Raw genomic sequence first — 19,370 nt, 5'->3', positions numbered from 1 at the left:
CGAGGACAGAGCCTTGCGGTGATGGGGCAGAGGAGGCCCCAGAGAAGGCTACACTAAAGGTAAGGTTTGACAGGTAGGAAGAGAGCCACAAGAGGGCTATGTCACAGATGCCGAAGGATTGGAGGGTTTGGAACAAAAGAGGGTGGTCAACAGTGTCAAAGGCTGTGGACAGATCAAGGAGGATAAGCAGAGAGAAGTGGCCTTTTGATTTTGCTGTAAGTAGGTTGTTGGTAACCTTAACAATTGCTGTCTTTGTGGAGTGATGGGGATGAAATCCAGATTGCAGTGGGTCAAGAAGGGAGTTTAACGTAAGGAAATGGGATAGCCGTGCATATACTAGTTTTTTGAAAAGCTTTGATGCAAGAGGGAGGAGGGAAATAGGACGGTAGTTGGATGGGGAGGTAGGATCACGGAAAGGTTTTTTGAGGATAGGTGTGACCAGTGCATGTTTCAGTGATGAGGGAAATATACCGGTGCTGAGGGAGAGGTTGAAAATGTGTGTTAGTATAGGGGTAAGGGTAGCAGAGAGGGAGGGGAGTAACTGTGAGGGGATAGGGTCAAGGGGACAGGTAGTGAGGTGAGAGCCCAGTATAAGTTCCAAAACGTTTTCCTCAGTAACAGGGGAGAATGAGCTAAGTTTAAGGTTATGTGGGTTGTGGTTGATTGAGAGCATTTGAGGGGGTGAGAGAATGGAATTATGTTGAGAGCTTATTTCATTTCTGATGGAGCATGCTTGAAATTAACCTTTTTATTTCAAAAAGAAAATAAAAACTTGTATATGAAATCATTTATTTGAGCTGGGGCATAATGGTTATTCATTACAGGTGTGTATGATGTGTAATTTGTAGGCATTATGCTGTGAAATAATTCATTGTAGATTTATGGGAACTGTATCACACTGAACCAACTGCATTTAATGCAAACTGTATCACACTGTACCGACTGCATTTAATGCAAACTGTATCACACTGTACAGACTGCATTTATGGGAACTGTATCACAGTGTACCGCCTGCATTTAATGCAAACTGTATCACACTGTACCAGCTGCATTTAATGCAAACTGTATCACACTGTACCGACTGCATTTATGGGAACTGTATCACAGTGTACCGCCTGCATTTAATGCAAACTGTATCACACTGTACCAGCTGCATTTAATGCAAACTGTATTACACTGCACCGACTGTATTTATGGGAACTGTATCACAGTGTACCGACTGCATTTAATGCAAACTGTATCACACTGTTCAGACTACATTTATACAAATTGTATCACACTGTAACGACTGTATTTATGCAAACTGTATCACACGGTACCAACTGCATTTATACATACTGCATCACACTGTACCGACTGCATTTATACAAACTGTATCCCCATGTACCGACTGCATTTATGCAAACTGTATCACACTGTACCAACTGCATTAATACAAACTGTATCACACTGTACAAACCGCATTTAATGCAAACTGTATCACACTGTACCGACTGCATTTATACAAACTGTATCACACAGTACTGACTGCATTTATACAAACTGTATCACACATTACCGACTGCATTTATGGGAACTGTATCACAGTGTACCGCCTGCATTTATACAAACTGTATCACACAGTACTGACTGTATTTATACAAACTGTATCACACAGTACCGACAGCATTTATACAAATTGTATCACACAGTACCGACTGCATTTATAAAAACTGTATCACACTGTACTGACTGTATTTAATGAAAACTTTATCACACTGTACCGACTGCATTTATGGGAACTGTATCACACTGTATCAACTGCATTTATAACAACTGTATCACACAGTACCGACCACATTTATGGGAACTGAATCACACTGTACCAACTGCATTTATACAAACTGTATCACACTGTACCAACTGCATTTATCAAACTGTATCACACTGTACCGACCGCATTTATCGAACTGTATCACACTGTACCGACTGAATTTACACAAACTGTATAACACTGTACCAACTGCATTTATACAAACTGTATCACACTGTACCAACCACATTTATGGAACTGTATCATACTGTACAGAATGCATTTACGCAAATTGTATCACACTGTACCGACCGCATTTATGGGAACTTTATCACACTGTACAGACTGAATTTATAAAAACTGTATCACACTGTACCGACCGCATTTATCGAAATGTATCACACTGTACCGACCGCATTTATGGAACTGTATCACACTGTACCGACCGCATTTATCGAACTGTATCACACTGTACCGACCGCATTTATCGAACTGTATCACACTGTACCGACCCCATTTATGGAACTGTACCACACTGTACCGACCGCATTCATGGGAACTTTATCACACTGTACCGACTGAATTTACACAAACTGTATCACACTGTACCAACCACATTTATGGAACTGTATCACAGTGTACCAACATCATTTATGGAACTGTATTACACTTTACCAGTAGCATTTATAGAACTGTATCACACTGTACTGACTGCATTCATGCAAACTGTATCACACTGTACCAACCACATTTATGGAACTGTATCACACTGTAACGACTGCATTTATGGAATTGTATCACACTGTACAGAATGCATTTATGCAAATTGTATCACACTGTATGGACCACATTTATAGAAACTTTATCACACTGTACTGACTGAATTAATTAAAACTGTATCACACTGTACAGACTGCATTTATGGAACTGTTTTACACTGTACGGACCGCATTTATGGAACTGTATTACACTGTACCGATTGCATTTATGCAAACTATCACACTGTACCAACCGCATTTATGGAACTGTATTACACTGTTCCCACCGCATTTATGGGAACTTTGTCACACTGTACCGACTGAATTTCTACAAACTGTATTACACTGTACCAAATACATTTATACAAACTGTATGGCAATGTACAGACTGCATTTATACAAACTGTATGACAATGTACCGACAGCATTTATACAAACTGTATCACACAGTACCGACTGCATTTATGCAAACTGTATCACACTGTACTAACTGCATTTATGCAAACTGTATCACACTGTACTAACTGCATTTATGCAAACTGTATGACACTGTACCTACCGCATTTTTGTAAACTGTATAAAAATGTACCGACTGCATTTATGCAAACTCTATCACACTGTACGAACTGGATTTATGCAAACTGTATCACACTGTACCGACCGGATTTAATGCAAACTGCATCACACTGTACCAACTGCATTTATGGAATTACATCACACTGTACCGACTGCATTTATGGAATTGTATCACACTGTACCGACTGCAATTATGCAAACTGTATCACACTGTACCGATCACAATTATGGGAACATTATCACACTGTACCGACTGAATTTATACAAACTGTATTACTCTGTACCGACCGCATTTATGGGAACTGTATCACACAGTACTAACCACATTTATGCAAACTGTATCACACTGTACCGACCGCATTTAATGCAAACTGTATCAGACTGTACCAACTGCATTTATGGGAACTGTATCACACTGTGGGGGCGGCAGATTAGGGGTTAATAAATGTAGGTAGGTATCTGCGATGTTAGGGACGGAAAATTAGGGGTTAATATTTAACTAGTGTTTACGATGCGGGAGTGCGGCGGTTTATGGGTTAATATATGTATTATAGTGGCGGCGATGTCCGGTTCGGCAGATTAGGGGTTAAAAAATTTTTTATAGTGTTTTCGATGTGGGAGGGCCTCGGTTTAGGGGTTAATAGGTAGTTTATGGGTGTTAGTGTACTTTTTAGCACTTTAGTTAAGAGTTTTATGCTACGGCATTGTAGTGTAAAACTCTTAACTACTGACTTTAAAATGTGGTACCAGTCTTGACAGGAGAGGGTCTACCGCTCACTTTTTGTCAGACTCGTAATACCGGCGCTATGAAAGTCCCATTGAAAAAAGAGGATACACAATTTACATAAGTGGATTTGCGGAATTTAAAAGTCTGGCCAAAAAAGTGAGCGATACACATGTACCTGCAAGACTCATAATACCAGCGGTAGTAAAAAAGCAGTGTTAGCACCTGTTAACGCTGATTTTTCTGCCTAACGCAAAACACGTAATCTAGCCGAATATTTACATTATGTGATTAATCCCCCCTGTTCAATAATCCCCTTCCAGGGACATTAACCCTTGATTCCATACAGATAAAAGGTGCAACACTGTGACCTTGTCTTCTTGCATTATCATATGTGTAAAAAAATTAAACAATCTTACCGGAATCTATGCCGTGGAACAGAAACACAGCATCTCAAGTTTGACAGTCTTGGAGCATTGCTCCTGACATGGACGTGAGTGAAAAAAGCAGGAAGTGAAATTTATCAACACTGATTGCTTAGGAGCTGTTAATACGAGTCTGGATGGGTTCGCAGAAAGACTCTCCCTGCATCTCCAGACTCTAACATTCATCAATGCTCTCACTTAGAGGCTGACAAGACTACCTAAAACTTCAGTCCCATTCCGAAGGTTAGATACCTTCTGTTACGGTTACCCTTAGTCTCGCTGAGAGATGGACCGCTTAGTAGCCTGGATCCCTATTGCTAAAGAGGGGAGAAGCTGCTTTCCATAGTATTCTATATGAGTCTCGCAAATATAGAATAATCTCCCTTAGCTGCAGTACAGCTAGGATACCCTTCTGCCCACAAAAACGAGTCAACGCTGCGATTGAGGGTCAAACAAGAACTCAGGACTGGGATGCCCAGCCTGCTTTTTATTAAGGTTACATGCACACAGGGCACTCCCAGGGGGAGAGGGGGGGAAGCACAAAATCCCCCATCACACATTTAGATAGAGAGCACTGTCCTTTGACAGGCCACAATAGGATTGCAGTACTTAAGATAACAAGTTTACAAGTTCATCTTATCAATTAGCAGTCTGGCTCCAGAGGTGATTAGACAATAGTTTCTAAAAGCTGAAAAAAAAGAGTTAACTCTTTATGAAATGATACTTGTTACGGTTTTCTTGGAGCCCTTCTTAGGCGCTGGCTTGCTGGTTCAGGCATTGCTGCTGGGAAATAAGCTCTTCACAACAAAATAACTAATGCTTCTGTAACACCTTCCATAAGGAACTACTCAGTATCTTCTGACACTTTTCTGCCAACCTCCTGTGACGAAAGGCAAAGAATTACTGGGGGATGAGGGAGGTGGGGGAGGTATTTAAGCCTTTGGCTGGGGTATATACAATAAATGTACAGATAAATCACAGAAAAGCAAAAAGTAAAATAAATGTGAAAAATGGAATATGAACTCAAAGTTTGTTAATTAGTTAGAAGGATATGCTCCCTCCTGAAGAGATGTTCAACAATTGATGCCTTTGAATTCGTCCTCACATAAAATGATAGAAGAAAACACACACCATAGTGTAATTCTGTAACCCACTTGGAATAGATGGTAGAAAACGGACAAATGGTTACTCACATTTGATGGAGCTGCTCCAGGCTCAGGATAATGCGCACACCTACTTTATACTGGTAGGCAAACAGTATCTCACACGGAAGTAATAAAAAAGTAATATTTATTAAAACTGATAAAAAACGTCACAAATGCGGTATTGACACCATACAATGAGGATAACTGAATTATAATACAATGGTTACCATTCAAAGGAGAAAACCTGTGAGCTGGATGGATGTGGATGGAGAGCAGAAGCTTAACCGCTAACCAAACACAGGCTAATCTCAGCATGGAATTACTCCACCTCTGGCGACACAAGCAGATGATAGACGTAATGGTGAGATAAAAGTCAAATAGTTCCGACGTACGTTTCGCATTGCAGCTTTTTCAAGGGGGTGTCTTTGCCTCCTCCTGGTGGCCAGGTTCAGTATTTCCCACAAGTAAGGAATAAAGCCATGGGGGCCTATCTATCAAGCTCCGAAAGGCCCATGTTTCTGGCGAGCCTTCAGACTCGCCAGAAACAGCAGTTATGAAGCAGCGGTCACAAAGACCGCTGCTCCATAACGCTGTCCGCCTGCTCAGAGCAGGCAGACAGGAATCGCCAGAAATCAACCCGATCATGTATGATCGGGTTGATTGACATCTCCCTGCTGGCGGCTCATTGGCCGCGAGTCTGCAGGGGGTGGCGTTGCACCAGCAGCTCTTGTGAGCTGCTGGTGCAATGCTGAATACAGAGAGCGTATTGCTCTCCGCATTCAGCGAGGTCTTGCGGACCTGATCCGCACTGTCGGATAAGGTCCGCAAGACATTTCATAAATAGGGGCCCTGGACTTTCCAGATATTAAGAAGGAAAAGGGCATATGTATGGGCATTGCCCTTAAAAGGGTATTTAGCTATTTTGCTTTGCCCTTAAAAGGGCATTTAACTCTTTTAAAAAAGACCAAACCCTAATCTATAAAAAATATCCCGCCCAAAAAAAGTAAAAAAAACAACCTAACACTAACCCCCGACGATCCACTTATGCGGCAAGAAGTCTTCATCCATCCAAGCGGCGTCTTCTATCGTCATCCAGGTGGCGTCTTCTCACTCTCCAGATAGATTTGAACACTTGGGATTATCGCCACATCTCACATCCCTATTGCTTATATCAATAATACGTGCACACTTTTGGATTGGTCCCGCTCTCATTACATATTTGGACTTTCTAATTTCTACCCCATTAATATTTTATATTGTATATTTTATGTTTTACATGTTATGGTACATTTTGTATTTCTGTCTCTCCACTTATTGCTGCTTATGTACTAGTGTTTTACCATTTATTGCTGCTATTTGCTGATAATATTTATGTGTTTAAAAATTTTTTTAGTGCTCAGCTTTGTATGGTATTAATTTAGGTTTAGTATACTTTTAATTTATTCATCTATATATATATATATATATAAACTGATTTTTCACGCTATTGCCTCTCCCTTGGTGCTTGCGTGCAACAATATATAGCGCTTTTCACAGTCTCCACTTACTTCTTTCCTTTTATATATATATATATATATATGTGTGTGTATATATCATACATTATTTTAAATATATGAAAGTCCAGAAAAAAATGGACACACTCACAACTAAAAGGTCTGAGGACAGGGATAACCCGAAACGTCACACTTGTAAGGAATAAAAAGCATATGGATTAAGACCCAGTGAGTGCATCCATTTGTTTCTGGACTTTCATGTATTACTACCTGGTATGCACCCTGGGCAAACAATATATACATAGCAGTAGCAGTTAACAGGTCCAGAAGGTACTATTTACAGCCATTTGCACATACCTAAATGCTGTAGATCTTTTTCTTCAATAATATTTGTGCCATTCCTCGTCTGCTCGATTATCTCTTTCATAGAGAGGTAAGTGATGAAAATTGATTGTTTTAAAGCTTCAGTTTTTATTTCCTGAAATTGATATTCCTTAATAAAAATCTCTTCAAAAGAAATATTTAATAGGGATTCAAGCCACGAGTAATCAGAATTTTCATCCCATAGTGCAATTCCCAAACCTGTTCCTGTTTTCTGACTGCTCTCCGCTGCTCTGCAATGAAAAACAGATCATACATTGACACCAAGATAAAACATCACAATATGAAATATAAACTTAGAGCATACAATAAAAAACACAAGAAAACATATGAGTAGAGCTACCTTACTTATTTACCAATATGCTGATAGGATTTAGACAAATGTAGTGTATCTAGAAGAAATAAGAAATTGTGAACCCTGCAATGCTTTACATTTCTCATAAAGATTGAAGTTATCTTTTATGAAATTGTAAAATGTGTATACTCTCCAGCACCTTTGTATCAAACGGGTGACAACGCCATCCAGGACTCCACACCAAAAAGTCCCAAATACAATGTAGAAAAAGAAACAGATAGCAGCACTCCAGAATAAAAGATGTATGCTTATTTATATCTACTCCAAGCAAACATAGAACAACAATGTTTCGGGTGTTATCCCTTAATCATGTTGTATACATCACATACTAGAATTGCAACTTATAAACCTTAAATCCCTCCCCTCAATCACAATTAACACACCTGTGTCAAAAGAATGACCTACAATCTTAACATTAGCCCTCTAGTGGATAAAAGCATATATTACATATATTTTATCAAAAAATGTACATATTAATGGAATAATCAAAGACCCATAAAATATCCAAAATATTGAAATACTTATATATAACATTAAATAATGTAATCACTAAGTAAAATTGGTTACATACTGGGAATAAAATAATATTCTCACTAGGGATTTAAAAAAACGGATAAATCAAAATCCTTATTCATGCCCATAGATCCCTTAGATTCCAACATATGGATCCAGTATAGCTCATGCTGTTTAAGCATGATCTCTCTATTCCCTCCACGTCTTGGGATCTCTATCTGATCTATAATTTGAAATCTAAGTTAGGACACCTAATGTCCAGCTTTTAAAAAATGTTCAGCAACTGGAGATTTAATATTTTTAGTTCTAATGTTAGATTTATGTTCATTTAATCTTTCCCTTATCTGGCGAGTTGATTTGCCTATATAGATACAAGCACAAGGACATTTCAATAAATAAATAGCATATGATGTATTACATGTATATAGCCCTTAATGTGAAATTTATTCCCAGTTCTGGGGTGTGTGAAAATAGAGCCCTTGATCATATTGTTGCAATTGGAGCAACTCAAACATGGAAAGCAGCCTGTATTCTTTTTACCAATAAATGATTGTCTACTTTTTTTATCAGATCCAATGTCTGCTTTTATAAGTGTATCCCTTAAATTGCGTGCCCTTCTATATGCTGCCATAGGGGGCTGATGGAACTCTAATCTCCCAGGATTACAGATGCGTAGTATAGACCAATGTTTACAAAGAATCTTGTGTATTTTTTTACTTAATATGTGATAATCACTAGCAAAAATCAGCCTTTTTTCTACAGATTTATCCTTCTTAACATCCAATTTGGGTTGTTTTAATCAATTTTGTATAGAGATGTTCATAACCTCAGTAGTCTCCTTATTAATGAAATTGGGGTCATATCTCCTTGAGGTTAAAGGGACAGTCTAGTCAAAATTAAACTTTCATGATTCAGATAGGGCATGTCATTTTAAACAAGTTTCCAATTTACTTCTATTATCTAATTTGCTCAATTCTTTAGATATCCTTTGTTGAAGAAATAGCAATGCACATGTGTGAGCCAATCACACAAGGCCTCTAGGTGCAGCAACCAATTAGCAGCTACTGAGCATATCTAGATATGCTTTTCAGCAAGTGATATCAAGAGAATGAAGCAAATTAGAGAATAGAAGTAAATTAGAAAGTTGTTTAAAATGACATGCTCTTTCTAAATCACAAAAGAAAAAAATTGGCTTTCATGTCCCTTTAAGGGGTTAAAAATAAATACACAAAGCTGATTGCTCTGTGGCAGAGAAAAAAATGTCATGAGGTGAAAAACTGTATTACACTGCACCGACTGTATTTATGGGAACTGTATCACAGTGTACCGACTGCATTTAATGCAAACTGTATCACACTGTTCAGACTACATTTATACAAATTGTATCACACTGTAACGACTGTATTTATGCAAACTGTATCACACGGTACCAACTGCATTTATACATACTGCATCACACTGTACCGACTGCATTTATACAAACTGTATCCCCATGTACCGACTGCATTTATGCAAACTGTATCACACTGTACCAACTGCATTAATACAAACTGTATCACACTGTACAAACCGCATTTAATGCAAACTGTATCACACTGTACCGACTGCATTTATACAAACTGTATCACACAGTACTGACTGCATTTATACAAACTGTATCACACATTACCGACTGCATTTATGGGAACTGTATCACAGTGTACCGCCTGCATTTATACAAACTGTATCACACAGTACTGACTGTATTTATACAAACTGTATCACACAGTACCGACAGCATTTATACAAATTGTATCACACAGTACCGACTGCATTTATAAAAACTGTATCACACTGTACTGACTGTATTTAATGAAAACTTTATCACACTGTACCGACTGCATTTATGGGAACTGTATCACACTGTATCAACTGCATTTATAACAACTGTATCACACAGTACCGACCACATTTATGGGAACTGAATCACACTGTACCAACTGCATTTATACAAACTGTATCACACTGTACCAACTGCATTTATCAAACTGTATCACACTGTACCGACCGCATTTATCGAACTGTATCACACTGTACCGACTGAATTTACACAAACTGTATAACACTGTACCAACTGCATTTATACAAACTGTATCACACTGTACCAACCACATTTATGGAACTGTATCATACTGTACAGAATGCATTTACGCAAATTGTATCACACTGTACCGACCGCATTTATGGGAACTTTATCACACTGTACAGACTGAATTTATAAAAACTGTATCACACTGTACCGACCGCATTTATCGAAATGTATCACACTGTACCGACCGCATTTATGGAACTGTATCACACTGTACCGACCGCATTTATCGAACTGTATCACACTGTACCGACCGCATTTATCGAACTGTATCACACTGTACCGACCCCATTTATGGAACTGTACCACACTGTACCGACCGCATTCATGGGAACTTTATCACACTGTACCGACTGAATTTACACAAACTGTATCACACTGTACCAACCACATTTATGGAACTGTATCACAGTGTACCAACATCATTTATGGAACTGTATTACACTTTACCAGTAGCATTTATAGAACTGTATCACACTGTACTGACTGCATTCATGCAAACTGTATCACACTGTACCAACCACATTTATGGAACTGTATCACACTGTAACGACTGCATTTATGGAATTGTATCACACTGTACAGAATGCATTTATGCAAATTGTATCACACTGTATGGACCACATTTATAGAAACTTTATCACACTGTACTGACTGAATTAATTAAAACTGTATCACACTGTACAGACTGCATTTATGGAACTGTTTTACACTGTACGGACCGCATTTATGGAACTGTATTACACTGTACCGATTGCATTTATGCAAACTATCACACTGTACCAACCGCATTTATGGAACTGTATTACACTGTTCCCACCGCATTTATGGGAACTTTGTCACACTGTACCGACTGAATTTCTACAAACTGTATTACACTGTACCAAATACATTTATACAAACTGTATGGCAATGTACAGACTGCATTTATACAAACTGTATGACAATGTACCGACAGCATTTATACAAACTGTATCACACAGTACCGACTGCATTTATGCAAACTGTATCACACTGTACTAACTGCATTTATGCAAACTGTATCACACTGTACTAACTGCATTTATGCAAACTGTATGACACTGTACCTACCGCATTTTTGTAAACTGTATAAAAATGTACCGACTGCATTTATGCAAACTCTATCACACTGTACGAACTGGATTTATGCAAACTGTATCACACTGTACCGACCGGATTTAATGCAAACTGCATCACACTGTACCAACTGCATTTATGGAATTACATCACACTGTACCGACTGCATTTATGGAATTGTATCACACTGTACCGACTGCAATTATGCAAACTGTATCACACTGTACCGATCACAATTATGGGAACATTATCACACTGTACCGACTGAATTTATACAAACTGTATTACTCTGTACCGACCGCATTTATGGGAACTGTATCACACAGTACTAACCACATTTATGCAAACTGTATCACACTGTACCGACCGCATTTAATGCAAACTGTATCAGACTGTACCAACTGCATTTATGGGAACTGTATCACACTGTGGGGGCGGCAGATTAGGGGTTAATAAATGTAGGTAGGTATCTGCGATGTTAGGGACGGAAAATTAGGGGTTAATATTTAACTAGTGTTTACGATGCGGGAGTGCGGCGGTTTATGGGTTAATATATGTATTATAGTGGCGGCGATGTCCGGTTCGGCAGATTAGGGGTTAAAAAAATTTTTATAGTGTTTTCGATGTGGGAGGGCCTCGGTTTAGGGGTTAATAGGTAGTTTATGGGTGTTAGTGTACTTTTTAGCACTTTAGTTAAGAGTTTTATGCTACGGCATTGTAGTGTAAAACTCTTAACTACTGACTTTAAAATGTGGTACCAGTCTTGACAGGAGAGGGTCTACCGCTCACTTTTTGTCAGACTCGTAATACCGGCGCTATGAAAGTCCCATTGAAAAAAGAGGATACACAATTTACATAAGTGGATTTGCGGAATTTAAAAGTCTGGCCAAAAAAGTGAGCGATACACATGTACCTGCAAGACTCATAATACCAGCGGTAGTAAAAAAGCAGTGTTAGCACCTGTTAACGCTGATTTTTCTGCCTAACGCAAAACACGTAATCTAGCCGAATATTTACATTATGTGATTAATCCCCCCTGTTCAATAATCCCCTTCCAGGGACATTAACCCTTGATTCCATACAGATAAAAGGTGCAACACTGTGACCTTGTCTTCTTGCATTATCATATGTGTAAAAAAATTAAACAATCTTACCGGAATCTATGCCGTGGAACAGAAACACAGCATCTCAAGTTTGACAGTCTTGGAGCATTGCTCCTGACATGGACGTGAGTGAAAAAAGCAGGAAGTGAAATTTATCAACACTGATTGCTTAGGAGCTGTTAATACGAGTCTGGATGGGTTCGCAGAAAGACTCTCCCTGCATCTCCAGACTCTAACATTCATCAATGCTCTCACTTAGAGGCTGACAAGACTACCTAAAACTTCAGTCCCATTCCGAAGGTTAGATACCTTCTGTTACGGTTACCCTTAGTCTCGCTGAGAGATGGACCGCTTAGTAGCCTGGATCCCTATTGCTAAAGAGGGGAGAAGCTGCTTTCCATAGTATTCTATATGAGTCTCGCAAATATAGAATAATCTCCCTTAGCTGCAGTACAGCTAGGATACCCTTCTGCCCACAAAAACGAGTCAACGCTGCGATTGAGGGTCAAACAAGAACTCAGGACTGGGATGCCCAGCCTGCTTTTTATTAAGGTTACATGCACACAGGGCACTCCCAGGGGGAGAGGGGGGGAAGCACAAAATCCCCCATCACACATTTAGATAGAGAGCACTGTCCTTTGACAGGCCACAATAGGATTGCAGTACTTAAGATAACAAGTTTACAAGTTCATCTTATCAATTAGCAGTCTGGCTCCAGAGGTGATTAGACAATAGTTTCTAAAAGCTGAAAAAAAAGAGTTAACTCTTTATGAAATGATACTTGTTACGGTTTTCTTGGAGCCCTTCTTAGGCGCTGGCTTGCTGGTTCAGGCATTGCTGCTGGGAAATAAGCTCTTCACAACAAAATAACTAATGCTTCTGTAACACCTTCCATAAGGAACTACTCAGTATCTTCTGACACTTTTCTGCCAACCTCCTGTGACGAAAGGCAAAGAATTACTGGGGGATGAGGGAGGTGGGGGAGGTATTTAAGCCTTTGGCTGGGGTATATACAATAAATGTACAGATAAATCACAGAAAAGCAAAAAGTAAAATAAATGTGAAAAATGGAATATGAACTCAAAGTTTGTTAATTAGTTAGAAGGATATGCTCCCTCCTGAAGAGATGTTCAACAATTGATGCCTTTGAATTCGTCCTCACATAAAATGATAGAAGAAAACACACACCATAGTGTAATTCTGTAACCCACTTGGAATAGATGGTAGAAAACGGACAAATGGTTACTCACATTTGATGGAGCTGCTCCAGGCTCAGGATAATGCGCACACCTACTTTATACTGGTAGGCAAACAGTATCTCACACGGAAGTAATAAAAAAGTAATATTTATTAAAACTGATAAAAAACGTCACAAATGCGGTATTGACACCATACAATGAGGATAACTGAATTATAATACAATGGTTACCATTCAAAGGAGAAAACCTGTGAGCTGGATGGATGTGGATGGAGAGCAGAAGCTTAACCGCTAACCAAACACAGGCTAATCTCAGCATGGAATTACTCCACCTCTGGCGACACAAGCAGATGATAGACGTAATGGTGAGATAAAAGTCAAATAGTTCCGACGTACGTTTCGCATTGCAGCTTTTTCAAGGGGGTGTCTTTGCCTCCTCCTGGTGGCCAGGTTCAGTATTTCCCACAAGTAAGGAATAAAGCCATGGGGGCCTATCTATCAAGCTCCGAAAGGAGCTTGATGGCCCATGTTTCTGGCGAGCCTTCAGACTCGCCAGAAACAGCAGTTATGAAGCAGCGGTCACAAAGACCGCTGCTCCATAACGCTGTCCGCCTGCTCAGAGCAGGCAGACAGGAATCGCCAGAAATCAACCCGATCATGTATGATCGGGTTGTCTGACATCTCCCTGCTGGCGGCTCATTGGCCGCGAGTCTGCAGGGGGTGGCGTTGCACCAGCAGCTCTTGTGAGCTGCTGGTGCAATGCTGAATACAGAGAGCGTATTGCTCTCCGCATTCAGCGAGGTCTTGCGGACCTGATCCGCACTGTCGGATAAGGTCCGCAAGACATTTCATAAATAGGGGCCCTGGACTTTCCAGATATTAAGAAGGAAAAGGGCATATGTATGGGCATTGCCCTTAAAAGGGTATTTAGCTATTTTGCTTTGCCCTTAAAAGGGCATTTAACTCTTTTAAAAAAGACCAAACCCTAATCTATAAAAAATATCCCGCCCAAAAAAAGTAAAAAAAACAACCTAACACTAACCCCCGACGATCCACTTATGCGGCAAGAAGTCTTCATCCATCCAAGCGGCGTCTTCTATCGTCATCCAGGTGGCGTCTTCTCACTCTCCAGATAGATTTGAACACTTGGGATTATCGCCACATCTCACATCCCTATTGCTTATATCAATAATACGTGCACACTTTTGGATTGGTCCCGCTCTCATTACATATTTGGACTTTCTAATTTCTACCCCATTAATATTTTATATTGTATATTTTATGTTTTACATGTTATGGTACATTTTGTATTTCTGTCTCTCCACTTATTGCTGCTTATGTACTAGTGTTTTACCATTTATTGCTGCTATTTGCTGATAATATTTATGTGTTTAAAAAATTTTTTAGTGCTCAGCTTTGTATGGTATTAATTTAGGTTTAGTATACTTTTAATTTATTCATCTATATATATATATATATATAAACTGATTTTTCACGCTATTGCCTCTCCCTTGGTGCTTGCGTGCAACAATATATAGCGCTTTTCACAGTCTCCACTTACTTCTTTCCTTTTATATATATATATATATATATGTGTGTGTATATATCATACATTATTTTAAATATATGAAAGTCCAGAAAAAAATGGACACACTCACAACTAAAAGGTCTGAGGACAGGGATAACCCGAAACGTCACACTTGTAAGGAATAAAAAGCATATGGATTAAGACCCAGTGAGTGCATCCATTTGTTTCTGGACTTTCATGTATTACTACCTGGTATGCACCCTGGGCAAACAATATATACATAGCAGTAGCAGTTAACAGGTCCAGAAGGTACTATTTACAGCCATTTGCACATACCTAAATGCTGTAGATCTTTTTCTTCAATAATATTTGTGCCATTCCTCGTCTGCTCGATTATCTCTTTCATAGAGAGGTAAGTGATGAAAATTGATTGTTTTAAAGCTTCAGTTTTTATTTCCTGAAATTGATATTCCTTAATAAAAATCTCTTCAAAAGAAATATTTAATAGGGATTCAAGCCACGAGTAATCAGAATTTTCATCCCATAGTGCAATTCCCAAACCTGTTCCTGTTTTCTGACTGCTCTCCGCTGCTCTGCAATGAAAAACAGATCATACATTGACACCAAGATAAAACATCACAATATGAAATATAAACTTAGAGCATACAATAAAAAACACAAGAAAACATATGAGTAGAGCTACCTTACTTATTTACCAATATGCTGATAGGATTTAGACAAATGTAGTGTATCTAGAAGAAATAAGAAATTGTGAACCCTGCAATGCTTTACATTTCTCATAAAGATTGAAGTTATCTTTTATGAAATTGTAAAATGTGTATACTCTCCAGCACCTTTGTATCAAACGGGTGACAACGCCATCCAGGACTCCACACCAAAAAGTCCCAAATACAATGTAGAAAAAGAAACAGATAGCAGCACTCCAGAATAAAAGATGTATGCTTATTTATATCTACTCCAAGCAAACATAGAACAACAATGTTTCGGGTGTTATCCCTTAATCATGTTGTATACATCACATACTAGAATTGCAACTTATAAACCTTAAATCCCTCCCCTCAATCACAATTAACACACCTGTGTCAAAAGAATGACCTACAATCTTAACATTAGCCCTCTAGTGGATAAAAGCATATATTACATATATTTTATCAAAAAATGTACATATTAATGGAATAATCAAAGACCCATAAAATATCCAAAATATTGAAATACTTATATATAACATTAAATAATGTAATCACTAAGTAAAATTGGTTACATACTGGGAATAAAATAATATTCTCACTAGGGATTTAAAAAAACGGATAAATCAAAATCCTTATTCATGCCCATAGATCCCTTAGATTCCAACATATGGATCCAGTATAGCTCATGCTGTTTAAGCATGATCTCTCTATTCCCTCCACGTCTTGGGATCTCTATCTGATCTATAATTTGAAATCTAAGTTAGGACACCTAATGTCCAGCTTTTAAAAAATGTTCAGCAACTGGAGATTTAATATTTTTAGTTCTAATGTTAGATTTATGTTCATTTAATCTTTCCCTTATCTGGCGAGTTGATTTGCCTATATAGATACAAGCACAAGGACATTTCAATAAATAAATAGCATATGATGTATTACATGTATATAGCCCTTAATGTGAAATTTATTCCCAGTTCTGGGGTGTGTGAAAATAGAGCCCTTGATCATATTGTTGCAATTGGAGCAACTCAAACATGGAAAGCAGCCTGTATTCTTTTTACCAATAAATGATTGTCTACTTTTTTTATCAGATCCAATGTCTGCTTTTATAAGTGTATCCCTTAAATTGCGTGCCCTTCTATATGCTGCCATAGGGGGCTGATGGAACTCTAATCTCCCAGGATTACAGATGCGTAGTATAGACCAATGTTTACAAAGAATCTTGTGTATTTTTTTACTTAATATGTGATAATCACTAGCAAAAATCAGCCTTTTTTCTACAGATTTATCCTTCTTAACATCCAATTTGGGTTGTTTTAATCAATTTTGTATAGAGATGTTCATAACCTCAGTAGTCTCCTTATTAATGAAATTGGGGTCATATCTCCTTGAGGTTAAAGGGACAGTCTAGTCAAAATTAAACTTTCATGATTCAGATAGGGCATGTCATTTTAAACAAGTTTCCAATTTACTTCTATTATCTAATTTGCTCAATTCTTTAGATATCCTTTGTTGAAGAAATAGCAATGCACATGTGTGAGCCAATCACACAAGGCCTCTAGGTGCAGCAACCAATTAGCAGCTACTGAGCATATCTAGATATGCTTTTCAGCAAGTGATATCAAGAGAATGAAGCAAATTAGAGAATAGAAGTAAATTAGAAAGTTGTTTAAAATGACATGCTCTTTCTAAATCACAAAAGAAAAAAATTGGCTTTCATGTCCCTTTAAGGGGTTAAAAATAAATACACAAAGCTGATTGCTCTGTGGCAGAGAAAAAAATGTCATGAGGTGAAACAAAAGTTGCAACCTTTTCAAACCATCTATCAACTACTAATGGAAAAGCACGGCAGTAAATACATTTTCCATTTCAGAAAGCAACCAGTTTTGTACTTAAACTTTTCAAAAATGAAAATATTTTCTGACATTGCTGACATAGAATTAGTAATGAATCAGGAATTTTGTTTTTAATTCCTTATATCTGAGCTAACTAGCATGTGAATAAAAATGACTTATTACCATATGTATTGTACATTTGTATTTATTATTGCTGCAGTGCATCGGCTGCTTCACATAGTTCACAATTACAGTGGGTAAAGCAGGTATTGCAGCTAACTATGGACCACTTTCTATTGAGTCGTTAAAAATGGAGCCATAAACTACTGAAGTTACCGACAGCTAAAAGTAGTTTGTGGCTCCATTTTAGTACCAGGTTTCATTTCAACTGTACGTAAGTTTGCGCTGCCATCCGATGTCCGATTCACCAATAAGTATGCCAAAACAAGTGCATTGCCATGGTAACCCGACGGTTTGAGCATGAGCTCTTTACCTGTGATCGCCTCTAGAGAGCAGATGCTTGTTTCCTGAGCATTTTGTTTGCATATACTTACTCAGGACTTTTAAATGTAATAAAAAACATTTGGCTAGATTATGAGTGAAAAAGCTTCATAACTCTGCTTTTTCACTACCGCTGCTATTACAAGTCTTGTAGGTATAGATGAACCGCGCACCTTTTTTGGCCGTAACGCAACGTAACTACCGCACCTTTCAAAAAGTCCTTTTTCAATGGGACTTCCATAGCGCCGGTATTACGAGTTTTGCCTGGGAGGCAAAAAAATGACCGGTACAGTCTATACCGTCAAGATTCGTACCGCCATCTAAAGTCAGTAGTTATGGGTTTTACTTTACAAAGCTGTAGCATAAAACTCATAATTAAAGTGTTAAAAAGAACACTAACACCCATAAACTACCTATTAACCCCTAAACCAAGACCCTCCCGCATCGCAAACACTAAAATAAAATTATTAACCCCTAATCTGCTGCTCCGGACATCGCTGCCACTATAATAAACATATTAACCATTAAACCACCGCACTCCCGAATGATAAACACTAAATATTATTAACCCCTAATCTGCTGCCCCTAATGTCATCGCCAACTACATAAATTTATTAACCCCTAATCTGCCACCCTCAACGTCGCCGCTGCCACTATACTAAAGTTATTAACCCCTAAACCTCTGGCCTCCCACATCACTAACACTATATAAATATATTAACCCCTAACCCTAAATCTAACCCTAACCCTCCCTAACACCCCTAACTTTAATATAATTAAAATAAATCAAAATAAAACTTACTATCATTACCTAAATTATTCCTATTTAAAACTAAATACTTACCTGTACAATAAACCCTAAGCTAGCTACAATATAACTAATAGTTACATTGGGGCCCATTTATAAAACTCCGTACGGAGCTTGTGGGCCCGTGTTTCTGGCAAGTCTTCAGACTCGCCAGAAACACCAGTTATGAAGCAGCGGTCCAAAGACCGCTGCTTCATAACCCTGTCCGCCTGCTCTGAGCAGGCGGACAGGACTCGCCACAATTCAACCCGATCGAGTACGATCAGGTGGATTGACACCCCCTGCTGGCGGCCGATTGGCCG

At 38.5% G+C, this 19,370-nt stretch overlaps 1 protein-coding gene across 1 annotated transcript in view; it reads right to left on the bottom strand.

The window, feature by feature from the left end:
- LOC128641918 (uncharacterized) overlaps window positions 1-19,370 on the bottom strand; it is a 448,428-nt gene that overhangs the window by 357,715 nt on the left and 71,343 nt on the right. Inside the window, exons 3-4 of the mRNA XM_053694507.1 lie at window positions 15,554-15,810; window positions 7,271-7,527 (exon numbers count right to left, since the gene is read on the bottom strand). Coding sequence (XP_053550482.1) covers window positions 7,271-7,340 — 70 coding nt within the window. The 5' untranslated portion in view covers window positions 7,341-7,527; window positions 15,554-15,810. The remainder of the gene's footprint in view (window positions 1-7,270; window positions 7,528-15,553; window positions 15,811-19,370) is intronic.

This window comes from Bombina bombina, chromosome 11, assembly GCF_027579735.1.
Source record: "Bombina bombina isolate aBomBom1 chromosome 11, aBomBom1.pri, whole genome shotgun sequence".
NCBI lineage: Eukaryota > Metazoa > Chordata > Amphibia > Anura > Bombinatoridae > Bombina > Bombina bombina.
Note: the sequence above shows the minus strand (reverse complement) of the source record. Positions and strands in the feature narration are given on the sequence as shown.